A 15688-nucleotide genomic window follows, 5' to 3' on the forward strand; every position below is an offset into this window, starting at 1 on the left:
CCACCTTTATTACTACAGAAATAACTCAAGCTGGCGAGCATAACTAATACTCCTTCATCCTTCTGTTTTTCCCACAACAACCCTGTGAGGTGGCTTGGGTTAAGAAAGAATGAGTGGCCCGAACTATCAGTCTCCTGGTGATTGGTCCAAAGTCACCCAGCCAACTTTCATACCTAAGGTGGGACTAGAGCTCTCAGTCTCCTGGTGATTGGTCCCACCCAGCTGGCTTTCATGCCTAAGGCAGGACTAGAACTCTCAGTCTCCTGGTGATTGGCCCAAAGTCACCCAGCTGGCTTTCATGCCTAAGGCAGGACTAGAACTCTCAGTCTCCTGGTGATTGGTCCAAAGTCACCCAGCTGGCTTTCATGCCTAAGGCGGGACTAGAACTCTCAGTCTCCTGGTGATTGGTCCAAAGTCACCCAGCTGGCTTTCATGCCTAAGGTGGGACTAGAACTCTCAGTCTCCTGGTGATTGGCCCAAAGTCACCCAGCTGGCTTTCATGCCTAAGGCGGGACTAGAACTCTCAGTCTCCTGGTGATTGGCCCAAAGTCACCCAGCTGGCTTTCATGCCTAAGGCGGGACTAGAACTCTCAGTCTCCTGGTGATTGACCCAAAGTCACCCAGCTGGCTTTCATGCCTAAGGCGGGACTAGAACTCTCAGTCTCCTGGTGATTGGCCCAAAGTCACCCAGCTGGCTTTCATGCCTAAGGTGGGACTAGAACTTCTTGTGGGGAAAACAAGAGGAGGAAGGCGTGTTCCGTATTTTCCTTGAGTTATTTGTAAAAATAATATAGGCGGTATGCCAATAAATAAACACTTAAGTGGTTTAAGACATTGCTTCACATCATGTTCTAAAAACATGCTTAATTGGCTTGTGGTTTTTATGGGTGGTAGATTGCACAAATCCAGGCTGATTGTTTAGCTTTCACTTCATTTGTGTGAATCCAAAAAGAAAGCATAGACAACAAGCGTAGACAATAGTTAGCAATAGCAATAGCACTTAGACTTATACAGGTAGTCCTAACATATGACCATAATTGAGCCCAAAGCTTTGGTTGTTAAGTGAAACATTTGTGAATTTTGCTCCATTTTACGACTTTTTTACTGCCAGAGTTATTAAGTGAATCACTGCAGTTGGTAAATTAGAGACACGGCTGTTAAGTAAATCTGGCTTCCCCATCGACTTTGCTTGTCAGAAGGCTGCCAAAGGGGATCACATGACTCAGAGACACGGCAACCGTCATAAATGTGAGTGAGTTGCCAAGCGTCTGCGTTTTGATCAGGTGACCATGGGAATGCTGCAAGGGTTGTAAGTTTACCAATAAAGGAGAATATTTGTAGCTCAGGGTTGAAATGAGGAGTCCTTTGGTGCTCTCTAAGCTTGCTTTTTTTTTTTTTTTTAATTTGATTTATATGCCGCCCTTCTCCGGAGACTCAGGGCGGCTTACAATGCTTTAAGCAATAGCCTTCATCCTTTTGTATATTTATACAAAGTCAGCTTATTGCCCCCACACACTGGGTCCTCATTTCACCTACCTTAGAAAGGATGGAAGGCTGAGTCAACCTTGAGCCTTGGAGAGATTCGAACCAGCAGAAATTGCAGGCAGCTGTGTTAATAACAGGGTGCACTAAACCCTTGTACTATCAAGGCTCTTTATCAAGGCTTGTTTTCTGGTTTGCATTACCCAAACAAGGTAACATCATCGGTGCTAGTGTAAGTTATAATTTCAATTTCAATTTAATTCAATTTATATGCCGCCCCTCTCCGAAGACTCAGGGCGGCTCACAATACATTTAAAATCCTAATAAAAAACATTTAAAAATTAAAAACATTAAAACTCATTCATACCATATCGCAAGAGCGAGATCAACGGCCCCAGGCCTGCCGGAAAAGCCAGGTCTTCACCGCTTTTTGGAAGGCCAATAAGTCTAAACAATAGTCATAAGTCACTTTTTTCAGTGATGTTGTAACTTTGAACGGTCACTAAATGAACCGTTGTAAGTCGAGGGCTACCTGTATGCCTGTTCATAGTGCTTTACAGCCCTCTCTAAACGGTTTACAGAGTCAGCCTATCGCCCCCAAAAATCTGGGTCCTCATTTTACCCACCTCGGAAGGATGGAAGGCTGAGTCAATCTTGAGCCAGTCAATTCATTCCCGTCCAACTTTTGTTTTCTTCCTTTTGTTCTCTTTCTTTTTTTAAAAAAACAAAAATTATTACAGGGGTGGCGGCTGTGGCAGGTGCTTTCACTCCCCGGATTTTGAAGGACATGGGGACCTTCAATGAGAAGCCCATCGTGTTTGCCCTCAGCAACCCAACGAGCAAAGCAGAATGCACTGCCGAAGACTGTTACCGTTTGACAGACGTAAGACTGCTCTCATAATTGAGTCCACCATTACGTTCATAAGTTGAAACGTTCACGAAGTGGATTATCATGTGACTGTGCAATCTTTTATTTACAGCGGGTGTTAAGCAAATGCCACGGTCATTGTTCACGGGGCTGGTGTCAGGTTTCCAAGTAATACACCCATTGCAAGCAAAACTCCGAGGCAGGCAAATTCCTCAAAGAATAGTTTTATTGCAGAGGTGGGCAACTGTGGCCCTTTTATGACTTGGGGACTTCAATTCCCAGAATTCCTGAGCTAACATGGCTGGCTCAGGAATTCTGGGAGTTGAAGTCCACAAGTCATAAAAAGGTCATAGTTGCCCACCCCTGTTTTATTGGATATATCATGTTGGCCAGGGGTGGGTTCTAAAATTTTTTACTACCGGTTCTGTGGGCGTGGCTTGATGATCATGTGATAATTCTTTAGGATTTAGCAGAGGTACTGGTCTACCAGGCTTTTAACTGCTTGCAGAGCTGTACTTGTCTACTCATTTGTTTTTGGAGGCACTGGTCTACCCATTTGTTTTTGGAGGCTCCGGTCTACTTATTTGTTTTTGGAGGCACCAGTCTACTCATTTATTTTTGGAGGCACCGGTCTACCCATTTGTTTTTGGAGGCACTGGTCTACTCATTTGTTTTTGGAGGCACCAGTCTACTCTTTCGTTTTTGGAGGCACCGGTCTGCTCTTTCGTTTTTGGAGGCACCGGTCTACCCATTTGTTTTTGGAGGCACTGGCCTACTCATTTGTTTTTGGAGGCACCGGCCTACCACCACACTGCCTTTTAACACTGATCAGCTGTAGGGCAGCCCTTTGAAGCCCCACGGCAAGAGTTTAAACAGTTTTTTTCCTTCTAGCCTATCAGCTGGGACTTGGGAGGCAGCAATAGATTGGGGGTGGGGCCAAATAAAAGGTAAGAATAACACGGGGGGGGGGAACCAAACTGGCTCCCGAACAAAGAGAACCGGTTTGGTGACGTCATATTGTCACCACTACCGGCTCGGCCGAACCGGGAGGAACCCACCACTGTTGTTGGCACAGTCCTGGTGAAAACAGACTCTTAAAAACTCCCGTGGTTTTCACCTAATTAAAAGTAAAGGTTTGTCTCCCTTCCCCAAACAATCAGTCACATGGTCCAAAAAACCCCAATATGAATAAAAATTAAAAATTAAAATAAAATAAAATTATGCAGCTCCTTGGCTTCTTGCCGGCTATGGCTGGACTTTATCTTGGATTTCTTTGGACAGGGCCGTGCCATATTTGCCAGCGGGAGCCCGTTTCCAAAGGTAACCCTCTCCGATGGACAGACCTTCTTCCCTGGCCAAGGGAACAACGCCTACGTTTTCCCCGGAGTTGCTCTAGGAATCATCGCTTGTGGAGTCCGTCACATCACCGAGGAAATCTTTCTCGCCACAGCAGAGGTTCGCATTCTTCTCTCCCACTTAACTACCATTTTAGTTCCAAGGACGGGAAAGCAGGGGATGTTATGGGTCCCATCGATTGGGGATTTGCTGTTTCAGATAGTGAGTTATAGTGAATTAATTACCTTAAGAATTAAGAGCTGTCTCCTTAAGAAGGCCAAATTTATATATATCTTTTAATGGTATTTTAATATTTGTACTCTATGTTTTTATGTTTTTATGTGGCTTTACACCGCCCTGAGTCCTTAGGGAGAAGGGCGGTATACAAATTCAAAAATAAATAAATAAAAATAAATAAATAAGAGATTGCATTGTGGGAGATGTAGAGAGAGATTGCATTATAGGAAATGTAGTCCATGATATGTGACCACATCTGTGTGTCTGATTGGCCACTGAGGCTCTCTGCCTGGGTGCAGAACCAAGACCCGGGCATTTTGAACTACCACAGAAGAGAGAAGCATGCTTTCTGAACAGGGGGACAGAACTACCGTCATTTTACACTAGGAAATGGGATAGATTATGAAATATTTGGATGAACCTCACCTTGACTCACCATGATTGTAAGTCTATGTTTTGAGGATACCCGAAATAAATATAATCTGCATGAAAACCTGTTTGCTGGAGTTTATCTGCCTATTCCAGTGGAGCCAGGGGAGGTTTCTCTGGTGGGACCACCAAAAAAAGGCCTTCTCAGTGGTGGCCCCTTCTCTACGGAATGTCATTCTCCCCAAGGTATGGTTTGGCCCCGCCAAGGTGCTTTTCGGAAGGGCCCTAAAAACATGGTTTTGTCAGTGGGCCCAAGAAGACGGAGCCGATCGAGTGGTTGATTTGATTGTGTTGTTGCCATGGGAGGGGGAGTTATGAGATTTTATGTGGTGGATTTTTAAATATTGTAGGCCGGTGGTGAAGCCACACACTCTCTTTTTTCTCTTCCAGGCAATTGCACAAGAGGTGACAGAGGAAAACCTGGCTGAAGGAAGGCTCTATCCACCTTTGAGCTCGATTCGAGACGTGTCCTTCAAAATTGCAGTTAAAGTAAGACTATTGTGAAGTTCTTGGTATGAGAGGTAGAACAATTCTGACAGTTAGAACAATTAATCAGTGGAACAACTTGCCTCCAGAAGTTGTGAATGCTCCAACCCTGGAAGCTTTTAAGAAGAGATTGGACAACCATTTGTCTGAAGTGGTGTAGGGTTTCCTGCCTAAGCAGGGGGCTGGACTAGAAGACCTCCAAGGTCCCTTCCAACTCTGTTATTCTATTCTAGAGATTGAAGTTCTTACTCTTGAAAACAAACTCCTCTTTCCTCTACGTTCTTAAACAATGAATGTTTCAGCAACCGGTTACAAGTCACTAAATACGCATCAAAAGAAATCTACCTTGCAGGTAGTCCTCGAACCTATGACCGAAATGGAGCCTTCCCATTATGGCTGAAAGTCATGATAGTCATAAAATGAGTCGGTCATATGATAGACAATTTTATGACCTTTTTTTTTCGCGGTGGCTGTTAAGCAAACACTGTGGTTGTATTGTGGATGCCACATGAATTAAGCAACATCACAGTTGTTAAGCGAATCAATACAGGTAGTCCTCAACTTACAACAGTTCACTTAATGACTGTTCCAAGTTACAACAGCACTGAAAAAAGTAACTTACGACCGCTTTTTCACACTTATGCTTGACAATTGACTCACATTGATGACGGTTGCAGCATCCCGAAGTTGCAAGATCCCCTTTTGCGACCCCCTGACAAGCAAAGTCAGTGGCGAAACCAGATTCACTTAACAACCGTGTGACTAACTTGACAACTGCAGTGTGATTCACTTAATAAATGCAGCAAGAAAAGTTGTAAAAATGGGGCAAAACTCACTTAACAGATTCCTCACTTAACAACGTAAATATGAGGCTCAATTGTGGTCATACGTTGAAGAGTACCTATAGTTCCCTATGGGCATGGTTTTGCCCAAAACTGGAAATATGTTTTCATGACTATGGGATGCTGAAAATGGCCATAGCAATAGCATTTAGACTTATATACCGCTTCACAATGCTTTACAGCCCTCTCTAAGCGGTTTACAGAGTCAGCTTATTGCTCCCCAACCAGAGGTGAAATGCTCCCGGTTTGGACCAGATTGCCCGATCCAGTAGCGATGGAGGCGGGTGGTTCAGAGAATCAGTAGCAAAAATCCCTGCCCCCCCCCATTGCCCAGCTGAGCCGCGCAATCATCAGAGGCTTTTTTTTTTATTATTTTTAAAAGCATTTTTTCTGCAACTTCTTTGGCCGAAAAAATGCTTTTAAAAGTAAAAAAAAAAGCCTCTGATGATCGTGCAGCTCAGCTGGGATCATCAGAGGATTTTAAAAGCATTTTTTCTACAACCTCTTCAGCCGAAGAGGTTATAGAAAAAATGTTTTTCAAAGGAAAAAAAGCCTCTGCCGATCAGGCAAGTCAGCTGGGATCATCAGAGGCTTTAAAAGCATTTTTTACAACCTCTTCAGCCGAAGACGTTGTAGAAAAAATGGTTTTAAAAGTAAAAAAAAAAAAAGTTGGCCATGCCTACTCAGTCATATTACCCCACCACCACCAAGCCATGCCCACAGAACCGGTAGTAACAAACTTTACATTTCACCACTGCCCCAAACAATCTGGGTCCTCATTTTACCCACCTCGGAAGGACGGAAGGCTGAGTCAATCTTGAGCCTGGTGAGATTCAAACTGCCAAATTGCAGGTAGTCGGCAGATGTAGCCTGCAGTACTGCATTCTAACCACTGTGCCACCACGTAAATGCAATAGTGTTACCGAACACCCGAAATTCAGTCACATGAACAAGGGGAGGCCGTGGTTTGATCTTCAAATGCAGGTTGTAAATAGCCCCAAGGTAGATTTGCCGTGACTTCAAACCGTCACTAAGTGACCAGTCGTAAGTGGAGGACTACCTGTAGTAGCATCCATAGAGCAAATGAGAAAATGGCCAAGTTGTCTACAACACCTATCATAGCGTCGTTGGCTTTGGAGGTTGGGAGTTATCTAGATCAGTGGTTCTCAACCCCTGGAGGCCACAATATTATCACAGGAGGTTTGCAAAGGTTTGAAGAAATGCTATGATTCAAATCTTAAGTCTTGGTTATCCCTGGCCACAAAAGGTATTTAATGAGGTTCCTTGGTGAAGAAAAGGTTGAGAGCCACTGATCTAGATCAGGAGTCTCCAACCTTGGCAACTGTTCAGTCCCCGTCTCACACACGCACACAAACAGACAGCCGGGGGTTAAATAAACTGGCAGACAACAAATTCTTCTGATAAGAGGCTTGGCAGCAACCCAGTAGCTGTTTGCCAAGAACTTTACTCATAAACATACACACAGTTCAAGAATTGTCCAGTCCGTAATTAAATCCAAGGCCGATAATGTTGTTTCCAAAGATGCAATGTGACTCGATAGTAGTTAGTTTTGTCCGTCACAGAATCTGAATGGCCACCTCACCCCCTTTTATACCCTGTGGGGTGTGGTCCAGTGACTCAGCTTAATCTCTGGCACGCCTCTTCTTCTGTGGTGTGCGCTTATCTCTGCGACGCTGCCGAGAATCCAGCCAAGACTCATCTCCCTCATTACTGTCCACCTGTGGCTGTGTGGACGTGCTTGGCCCCGGGCCTATCTCTTGCCTTTCGGCGGACACCGAAGGCATTGCCAGAGAGGAGGGTCCTGGAGAGGGAGGCCTTGCCAACTCCTCTCCTTCACTCTCGGAGTCCTCTCCTGCCGATGACACAGGCTCAGGTAACGGAGCCACAACAGCAACTTCAAGACTTGTGTACTTCAACTCCCAGAATTCCTCAGCCAGCTGAATTCTGGGAGTTGAAGTCCACAAGTCTTAAAGTTGCCAAGGTTGGAGACTCCTGATCTAGATGGTATCTGGTTGGAACAAATGGCTTTATCCAATGTTTATTTTTTTCTTCTATCTCTTGTTCTTAGGTGGTTGACTATGCCTACAAACACAACTTGGCCTCCTGGTATCCAGAACCAGAGGACAAAGAAGCATTCGTGAAAAACCTCATATACAGCCCTGACTATGATTCCTTCATTATCGATAATTATCAGTGGCCGCAGGAAGCCATGAAGACTCAAAATATTTGATGTTTCTTTTTTGTGAAGGAGGGCAAGAAGAATCTTCAAGCAGCTGTGAACCTTAAGGATGCTAAGGTGTCTTGATCTTCAAACCTTGTAGGATCTTCAGTTATTTTTTATGAGCAGCTTCCTTTTTTAAAAAAAAAAAAAAGCAAAAAAAATCTGAGCCGGAAATCATACAGAGTAAACAAGGACCAATTATGCCATCAGCGCCCAGTGAACGGATATGATTAGATGAAATTTAGAAGGTTCCGTACTCTTGAATCTCCTTTCGCAACTCAAACTGACCTTCCCTAATCTGGTCCTTTCCCAATGTATTAGAACTTCCGCTCCTCAAATTCCCTATCGGCATGGTTCCCTTCCAGGTTGAAGAAGACTGGATTAGGAATTTCTGCAGAGTTCATAGAAAATACTTTTGCTAGATGACTTCATATCTATTAAGATGTTGTAATTCAGGGGTGAAATCCAGCAGGTACTGACAGGTTCTGGACAACCGGTAGCAGAAATTTTGAGCAGTTCGGAGAACCGGTAGCGGAAATTATGAGTAGTTCGGAGAACTGGCAAATACCACCTCTGTCTGGCCCCCCAGAGTACGGTGTGAATGGAGATTTTGCAATATCCTTCCCCCAGGAGTGGGGAGGGAATGGAGATTTTGCAGTATTCTTCCTCTGCCACGCCCACCATGCCACGTCCACCAAGCCACACCCACAGAACTGGTAGTAAAACAATTTGAATTTCACCTCTGGTGTAATTGCTATGGCCTTTCTCAAGGTTACCATTCATGGGTTTAGGAGAATGTAACTGTTTCATAATGACCATGGAACGGCCATCGGGCATACAGTTCAGAAGTGACTTCTTGCCCAGAGTTCTGCATGGCTTCTACCAGTCTTAGCAACTATCCCCAGGGCCAATGGTGGGTTTCACTTACCTTTGCTACCGGTTCACTCGCACATGCGCAGAGCGTATTTGATGACATCCGGGCGGACATCCGTATTTGATGCCCAGGGCCCTGATTCTAACCCTGATCCTCATTAGAGATCTGGATGGTGGTATTTTAGCAGTTACGCAGAATTCTCACTAACCCAATTTACTGAAAAATTTCCAGGTAACTGGGATTCCTTTATCCAGCTTATATCTTGTTACCATACAACAATGAAAGTTCTACCAAACTCACTATGTTTTGGTTGGCAGCACAGACTAACTCAAGAAGCACTCCAAGTGCATGTTGACACAATAATATATATCCATGGTTAATTAAGTCCTGATTTACTCAAGTATCCCAAATGTGTAAATTGCTGAAAGATTATAATAGCATAGGGTGGATTCATGCAACATATAAAAATAGAGTTAACCATTTCATGCTCCAGTGTTCAATACAGGTAGCCCAGGGGTGAAATGCTACCTGTTTGGATCGATTTGCCCGAACTGGTAGTAATAAAAGCTACCGGTTCAAGTGAACCAGTAGTAAAAAAAATGCTACCGGTTTGGATGAACTGGTATTTCCAACGATCAGCTGTGCCTCGCGATTTATATTCACTAGAAAGCAGGAAATCCTGCGAATCTAAATCACGCGGCACAGCTGTTCCCCCCCCCTTGCTGTTCTACTTACCTTAGAAAAGACTTCTTAATCCTGCTGCGCGTGGAGCATGCATTTGGTACACCCACGCACGTGCACCGAACCGGTAGCAAAGCGAACCGGTAGCAGACTTTGGAGCATTTCACCACTGAGGTAGTCCTCAATTTACAACGGCAATTGGGGCTGTCATTTATCTCACTAAAACAGGACCTCATAGTTTAGCAACAGCAATCCCTGGAGTCCTGGTTGCCTTTGTTAACCAAATCTCACAGTTGTTAGATGAGACAATTTCCTGCCAGTTTCCCGCAACCAAAGTGAGTAGGGAAGCTGGGAGGGAATTGTAAATCCTGGGCCAGCAAGCAGCTAAGAGGCTTCTGCTGAGTAAAAGGAGATGTTGGAAGGATGCCTGGGCCAGGGAAATTTAACCCAGCAACTTGCAACCCTTCCTGTTGGCTTCCCCATTGACTTTCTGGGGAAGCCAGCGGGGAAGGTTCCAAATGTCAATCGTATGATTGTGCGCTCTGCAACTGGTTGTAAGTGCAAACTGGTTGCCGAGGGCCCAGATCATGATCATGTGACTGTGGAAAATGCTGGAACAACCAGAATTCTAAGGATCCATCATAATCACCATTCATTCAGCGCTGTTCAAACTTCAAACAGTTGCTGAATGAATGAACCTAAATTGAGGACTATCTGTAGCTAACACAATTTTAAAAAGGGGCTTACAGGGGGTTTTGATGGTGACTATAGACTAGAGTTTCCCAACCTTGGCGACTTTAAGATGTGTGGACTTCCAATCCCCATCAAGGCTGGTTGGGGAATTCTGGGAGTTGAAGTCCACATGTCTTAAAGTTGTCAAGATTGGGAGACACACTGCTATAAATTATAGCTTTTTTTCCCAGGCCTGTTCTGTAGAAATAGCACTCAAGTATCTGAAGAGTTCCGGTTAGATCTTAGGATAGAGTTAAGCGTGAGGATTTTAAGCTAGTCTTCAGACCTTCCCATTAAGGATGATCCAGTCTTAAAGAAATGGATGTAACCTTTCTAATAAAAAATGAATCGCAATTTCAACCTTGAGCATTGAGAAAGAAAAGCGAAGTCTTTCTCCAAATTTCATTTGTATTTTATTTTGGTAGCCAAGGAACCCATAGGGAACATCCTGCAGAGCTCCCCTTAGCTGTGTCAAGCTTAAACCGTGAGATAATCACTACTATGCCTTGGGAAAAAAAATTCATCTGTTAATTCTTATGCCTCTCCATCAAACACAACCAAGAAATTGTAATCTCAGGGACTATTTTATTTCATTTTTTGCTTTAATGGTATTTATTGTATTTAAAACCATGAGCGGCATGGTGGCCTAGTGGTGAAGATGCTCGCCTCCCACTTGCAAGGTTGAGAGTTCCAATCCTAGATAGCGGCAGATATTTTTCTCTCTCTGGGCGCAAAGAGAAAATATCTGCTGTGAGCTCTGCATAGGCATCAGGAAGGGCATCCGGCCAGTAAATGCCCAGTCACCCAGATTCTACCCTGAATTAAGGGATTATAAGATTGTAAAAAGGGATTGTTGTATTTAAAATCATAGAGTTAGAACACTCTAAGTTCAGGGCTCTAAATCCACCCCCTGACCAAAACAGGAATCCAGATTAGAGCACTCCAGACAGATAGATGTCCAGCGTCTCCTTGTACTGTATACCCTTAACCCAAAGTGCCACCATGACTTCTCTGGTTGGCTGGACCCCATCAGAGGAAATATGCCTGTGAAGAAGTTTTCTCCAACTTTGGCAACTTTAGGATGTGCAGACTTCAACTCCCAGAATTCCCCAGCAGATTGCTGGGGAATTCTGGGAATTGAAGTTCACAAATCTTAAAGTTGCCAAGATTGGGTGAACCTGCTATAAAGGAAAAGAAGCAGCAGGTACTTCTGCCAAAGCTAAAAGCTTTATGTGTCCTCCTCAGGTGATGCTTCACCTCATTGGTCATTCATCAAATATTGATTGTCATTCCTTCCAATGGATCTTGCTGAATCAGGCCCAAAGTCCATAATATCTAGCTAATATTCTGTATTTAACCATCCTAGGCATGGCGTTTTAAAAGAATTGTTTTTCTTCACATGCAGCTACTGTAATCAGCAACTGGTCTTCCATTTTTGTTCTATTCCTGAAGTGATAAAAAGACCACAGGAAGCTCAAAATTGTCTGCCTGCATTCTTATTTGTTTTAAAAACAATAGGATACTTTTCTTGGAGGACAATTTCATGGGATTTTTTTTAAAAAAGCAGGGTTTTGTATCAGTGGTTTCAGCCTTTGAAGTCTGATGCATTGTTTTTTTCATTGAAGAATAAAGAATAGAATAGAATAGAATAGAATAGAATAGAATAGAATAGAATAGAATAGAATAGAATAGAATAGAATAGAATAGAATAGAATAGAATTTTTTATTGGACAAGTGTGATTGGACACACAAGGAATTTGTCTTAGTGCATACGCTCTTAGTGAACATAAAAGAAAAGATATGTTCATCAAGAATCATAAGGTACAACACTTAATGATAGTTATAGGGTACAAATAAGCAATCAAGAAACAATATCAATATAAATCGTAAGGATATAAGCAACAAAGTTACAGTCATACGGTCATAAGTGGGAGGAGATTGAAAAAACAGTGGGGGAACAACAGTGGGATTCAACTATCAAGCAGCTTGTTCTTGCCTTGTTAAAATGTGAATTTGGTCCCTAGGGGGCAAAAAAGTTAAGATGGCATCCCTGGAAGGGTAAATGAAGCTCCACCTCCTTTGTTTGATAGATGTAAAGGAGGTGGAGCTTCAGTGGTGTCATTGCATCTTATTTTTTTTTAATTTATTAAAGATTATAACTGCAGTAATAAAATCTGATACAAACTCAAAAAAGGGGAAAAAAGGAAGAATAGTACAAACGGAATAAAAAATGCAAAGAAAAAGAAGGAAGGAAGGAAAGAGAGAGAGAAAAAGAAAAGAGAAAGAAAAAAAGAAAAGAGGAAGAAAAAAATATATAAAGAAGGGACTTCCAACCTTCATCACAAATATAAACAATTTTAGTATGTCACCTCCTTTTAATTTATAAACAATAATCTATCCAGTGATCCAGCTCTTATAAGAGACTGTAGTATAATCTGTAAAATCAGACAATATTTTCCTTGTAACTGCAGTGAGATCACATCACACTCATGTCGGAATCCCTAGGAAGAAATTATGATTACCAAATCCTTCAACTATTATTAAGACCGGTACCAAATATTTAGTGAAATAGCTGCTGGTACTTGTGAGGAGGGGGCAAGTGTCCCCCTTGCTATTTTTTTTCCTTAATTCCCCTCTCCCCATACTCTTGAGATCCCACCAAACGTGATCTCCACACAGAAATGCTTCCAGTTCTGCTGAATCCTATTATCTTTCCTGCATCTTGAAGACCTCAAATGCTAAAGATCTAAACGAGTGCCCCTTTGCTAAAGAAATTGCAAATCGTCTCCTGCCCGCGACAGAAATTAACACCCGATGAAATTATACTTGAGACGTATTCATTCCTTACCTAAATTGCAGCGGACAAGAACAGATGTCAATGCTACCGTGAGTCTAAAAAGGACAACCTGTATTTTGAAACAGATGGTAGTTTTCTACAAAAACCGGAGCATGGGCATATCCAAATTCCTTTTCAGCTTTGAGAGTTAGCTTATTCCCAGCAAGCGTTTGCTCCCTGTTGTAATAATATTGACCATTTTTAACAGAATTAAAAGGCAGGTTATGAGAATACGGGTTGGAGAGATTTCTTACTTTTTATGACAAGTGATGAAGCTATTTCCCTAAAATTACCAGTTCGGTCTGGTTCGCCTGAACCAGTAGTAAAAAAGGCTACTGGTTCGCCAAACCAATAGTAAAAAAGGCTACTGGTTCACCGAACCAGTAGTAAAAAATGTAAAAAAAAAAAAAAAAAAGTTGACGATCAGCTGAGCGACGCATGATCGTCAGAACTTTTTTTTTACTTTTTTAGCATTTTTTTACTACCGGTTCTCTGGAACCAGTACTTAAAAATGTTTCAGAAAGTAAAAAAAAGGCTCCAACGATCACAGCTGTGCTACGCGATTGTCAGAGCCTTTTTAAAAAAACTTTTTAAAGCATTTTTTTACAACCTATTCAATAAATAGTTTGTAAAAAAAATGCTTTTAAAAGTAAAAAAAAAAGGCTCTGAAGATTGTGCGCCACAGCTGATCACTCCCCCTCTGTGCACTCTCCTACTTACCCCATGCCTCCTTTTGGTGTGCACTGCACACACACGTGCACCTCGCATTTGGTGCATGGTGCACGCTATGCATGCACACGTGCAGTGCACATTTGGCACACAGAATGCATGCGCAGCTAGCAAACCGGTAGTAAACCGGTTCAGATTTCACCACTGCCTAAAACATTTTTTTCATAAGTGAAGTTTTTTTTTTTTTTTTGGTTTTAAAAACAAAACTTTATTAAACATATAAAAGTAAAATACTATACTATGTATATACAAGATACATATATATTAATACAAACGACAATACATAAAAAGAAAAAGGGACACGTCCATTATCTTATTAACGGTGCATATTTGTTAATTATTATTATCATACAAAATTTTTCATTTACTCTCATTTCTACGAGTTATCCAATCATACCATCTACCACGCTATATAACATTTTGAGTCTACCTTGTCCTTCATTTCCAATGTTAGTTTGTCCATTTCTGCTCAATTATAGATTTTTTGGATTATCAATTGGTCTGTTGGCAGTTGGTCAGTTTTCCAATATTGGGCAAGTGCCAATCTGGCTGCAGTGACTATGTGTAATATTAAATACTTTATTTCTTTCCTATAGTTTTCTTTAATCATCCCTAGTAGGAAAATCTCTGGTTTGAGTTCTATTTTTTCCGATGTTATTTCTATTAGCCATAAGTGAAGTCTCACTTCACTTCACAGTCTTCCTGTGGCAGCCAAAAGACTTGAGGTAATTTGTGACTCAACGGGATACCTCTCACATTTAGTAAAACTTCCCAGTGTGGTTGTGCATACACACTTATGGGTGTATCTATCGCTTTTATGGAAGGGGCAGTATCAAATAAAAAAGAATCCACCACTCTCTTTTGTCACAGGTAGTCCTCAACTACAACCACCGGTTTAGCAACTATTCATAATTAAAATGGCTCCAGGGGGTGGGGGGGAAAGGTGACGTACAAATGGTCTTCACACTTATGACCATGGCAGTTACATAATCAAAATCTGGGTGTTTGACAACCAGCATGTATTTAGAAGAGTTGCAGTATGCCTAAGTCAAGTGATAGCCATTTATGACTTTCTCAGCTGGCTTTTGACAAGCTACGTCAGTAGGGGAAGCTGGGTTCACTCAATAGCCATGGCAACAAAGGTTGTAAAATTGGGTTTGACTCGTTTAACAACTGCCTTGCTTAACAGTGGAAATTCTGGTCCCGATTGTGGGCATAAGTTGAGGACTACCTGCATAATAGAAAACCCTTTTCCCTACAGTCGTTCATTTGATTTATTGGATACATGGAGAGAACACTAAACTCTTGCCGTGAACGGTTGAGTTTGCTTTCCTCAACTACAACATTAAATCCCATCTTTTACCTCAGAATATCAGGTTTTTACCCTGCTTTACCTCAGTAGGAATAAAGTCATTGGTGAGCTTTAAACTCCAAATCGGGCAATGTCCTCTTTACTAAATATATTCAACAGTTCTGGTGGCGCAGTAGTTAGAATGCAGTATTGCAGGCAAACTCTGCCCACAGTCTGGAGTTCGATCCCGACGGGGTTCAAGGTTGACTCAGCCTTCCATCCTTCCGAGGTCGGTAAAATGAGGACCTCCAGATTGTTGGGGGGTGATATGCTGACTCTGTAAACCGCTCAGAGAGGGCCGTAAAGCATTATGAAGCGGTATGTAAGTCTAAGTGCTGTTGCTGTTGTTATATTTGTAACTGCTGCTTATTCTTCATATTTAATACCTAGAGCAATTGCATACTTTCTATTTACTGTACCAGGCACATTAAGGGATCTAGAAAAAGAAGGGACAAAATCTGTAAGAAAGCACTGAAACTTTGGCACTGAAACTCACCCCACAACCACGTCTCCCAAATGAAGGGACAGATTCACTTACCGTTGCTACTGGTTTGCAAATGTGAG

At 42.3% G+C, this 15688-nt stretch overlaps 1 protein-coding gene across 2 annotated transcripts in view; it reads left to right on the top strand.

Annotated features, from left to right (window-relative positions):
• Positions 1 to 11348, top strand: part of ME3 (malic enzyme 3) — a 137867-nt gene extending 126519 nt beyond the window's left edge. For both annotated transcript variants that reach the window (XM_070942925.1, XM_070942926.1), the window contains 4 exons: positions 2223 to 2365; positions 3632 to 3805; positions 4742 to 4840; positions 7769 to 11348. In XM_070942925.1, the coding sequence (XP_070799026.1) occupies positions 2223 to 2365; positions 3632 to 3805; positions 4742 to 4840; positions 7769 to 7930 (578 nt within the window). In that variant the 3' untranslated portion in view covers positions 7931 to 11348. The remainder of the gene's footprint in view (positions 1 to 2222; positions 2366 to 3631; positions 3806 to 4741; positions 4841 to 7768) is intronic.
• The last annotated feature ends 4340 nt before the right edge of the window (positions 11349 to 15688 follow it).

Source organism: Pituophis catenifer, unplaced genomic scaffold, assembly GCF_029215685.1.
Source record: "Pituophis catenifer annectens isolate HBS135680 unplaced genomic scaffold, rPitCat1.0.hap2 SCAF_4, whole genome shotgun sequence".
NCBI lineage: Eukaryota > Metazoa > Chordata > Lepidosauria > Squamata > Colubridae > Pituophis > Pituophis catenifer.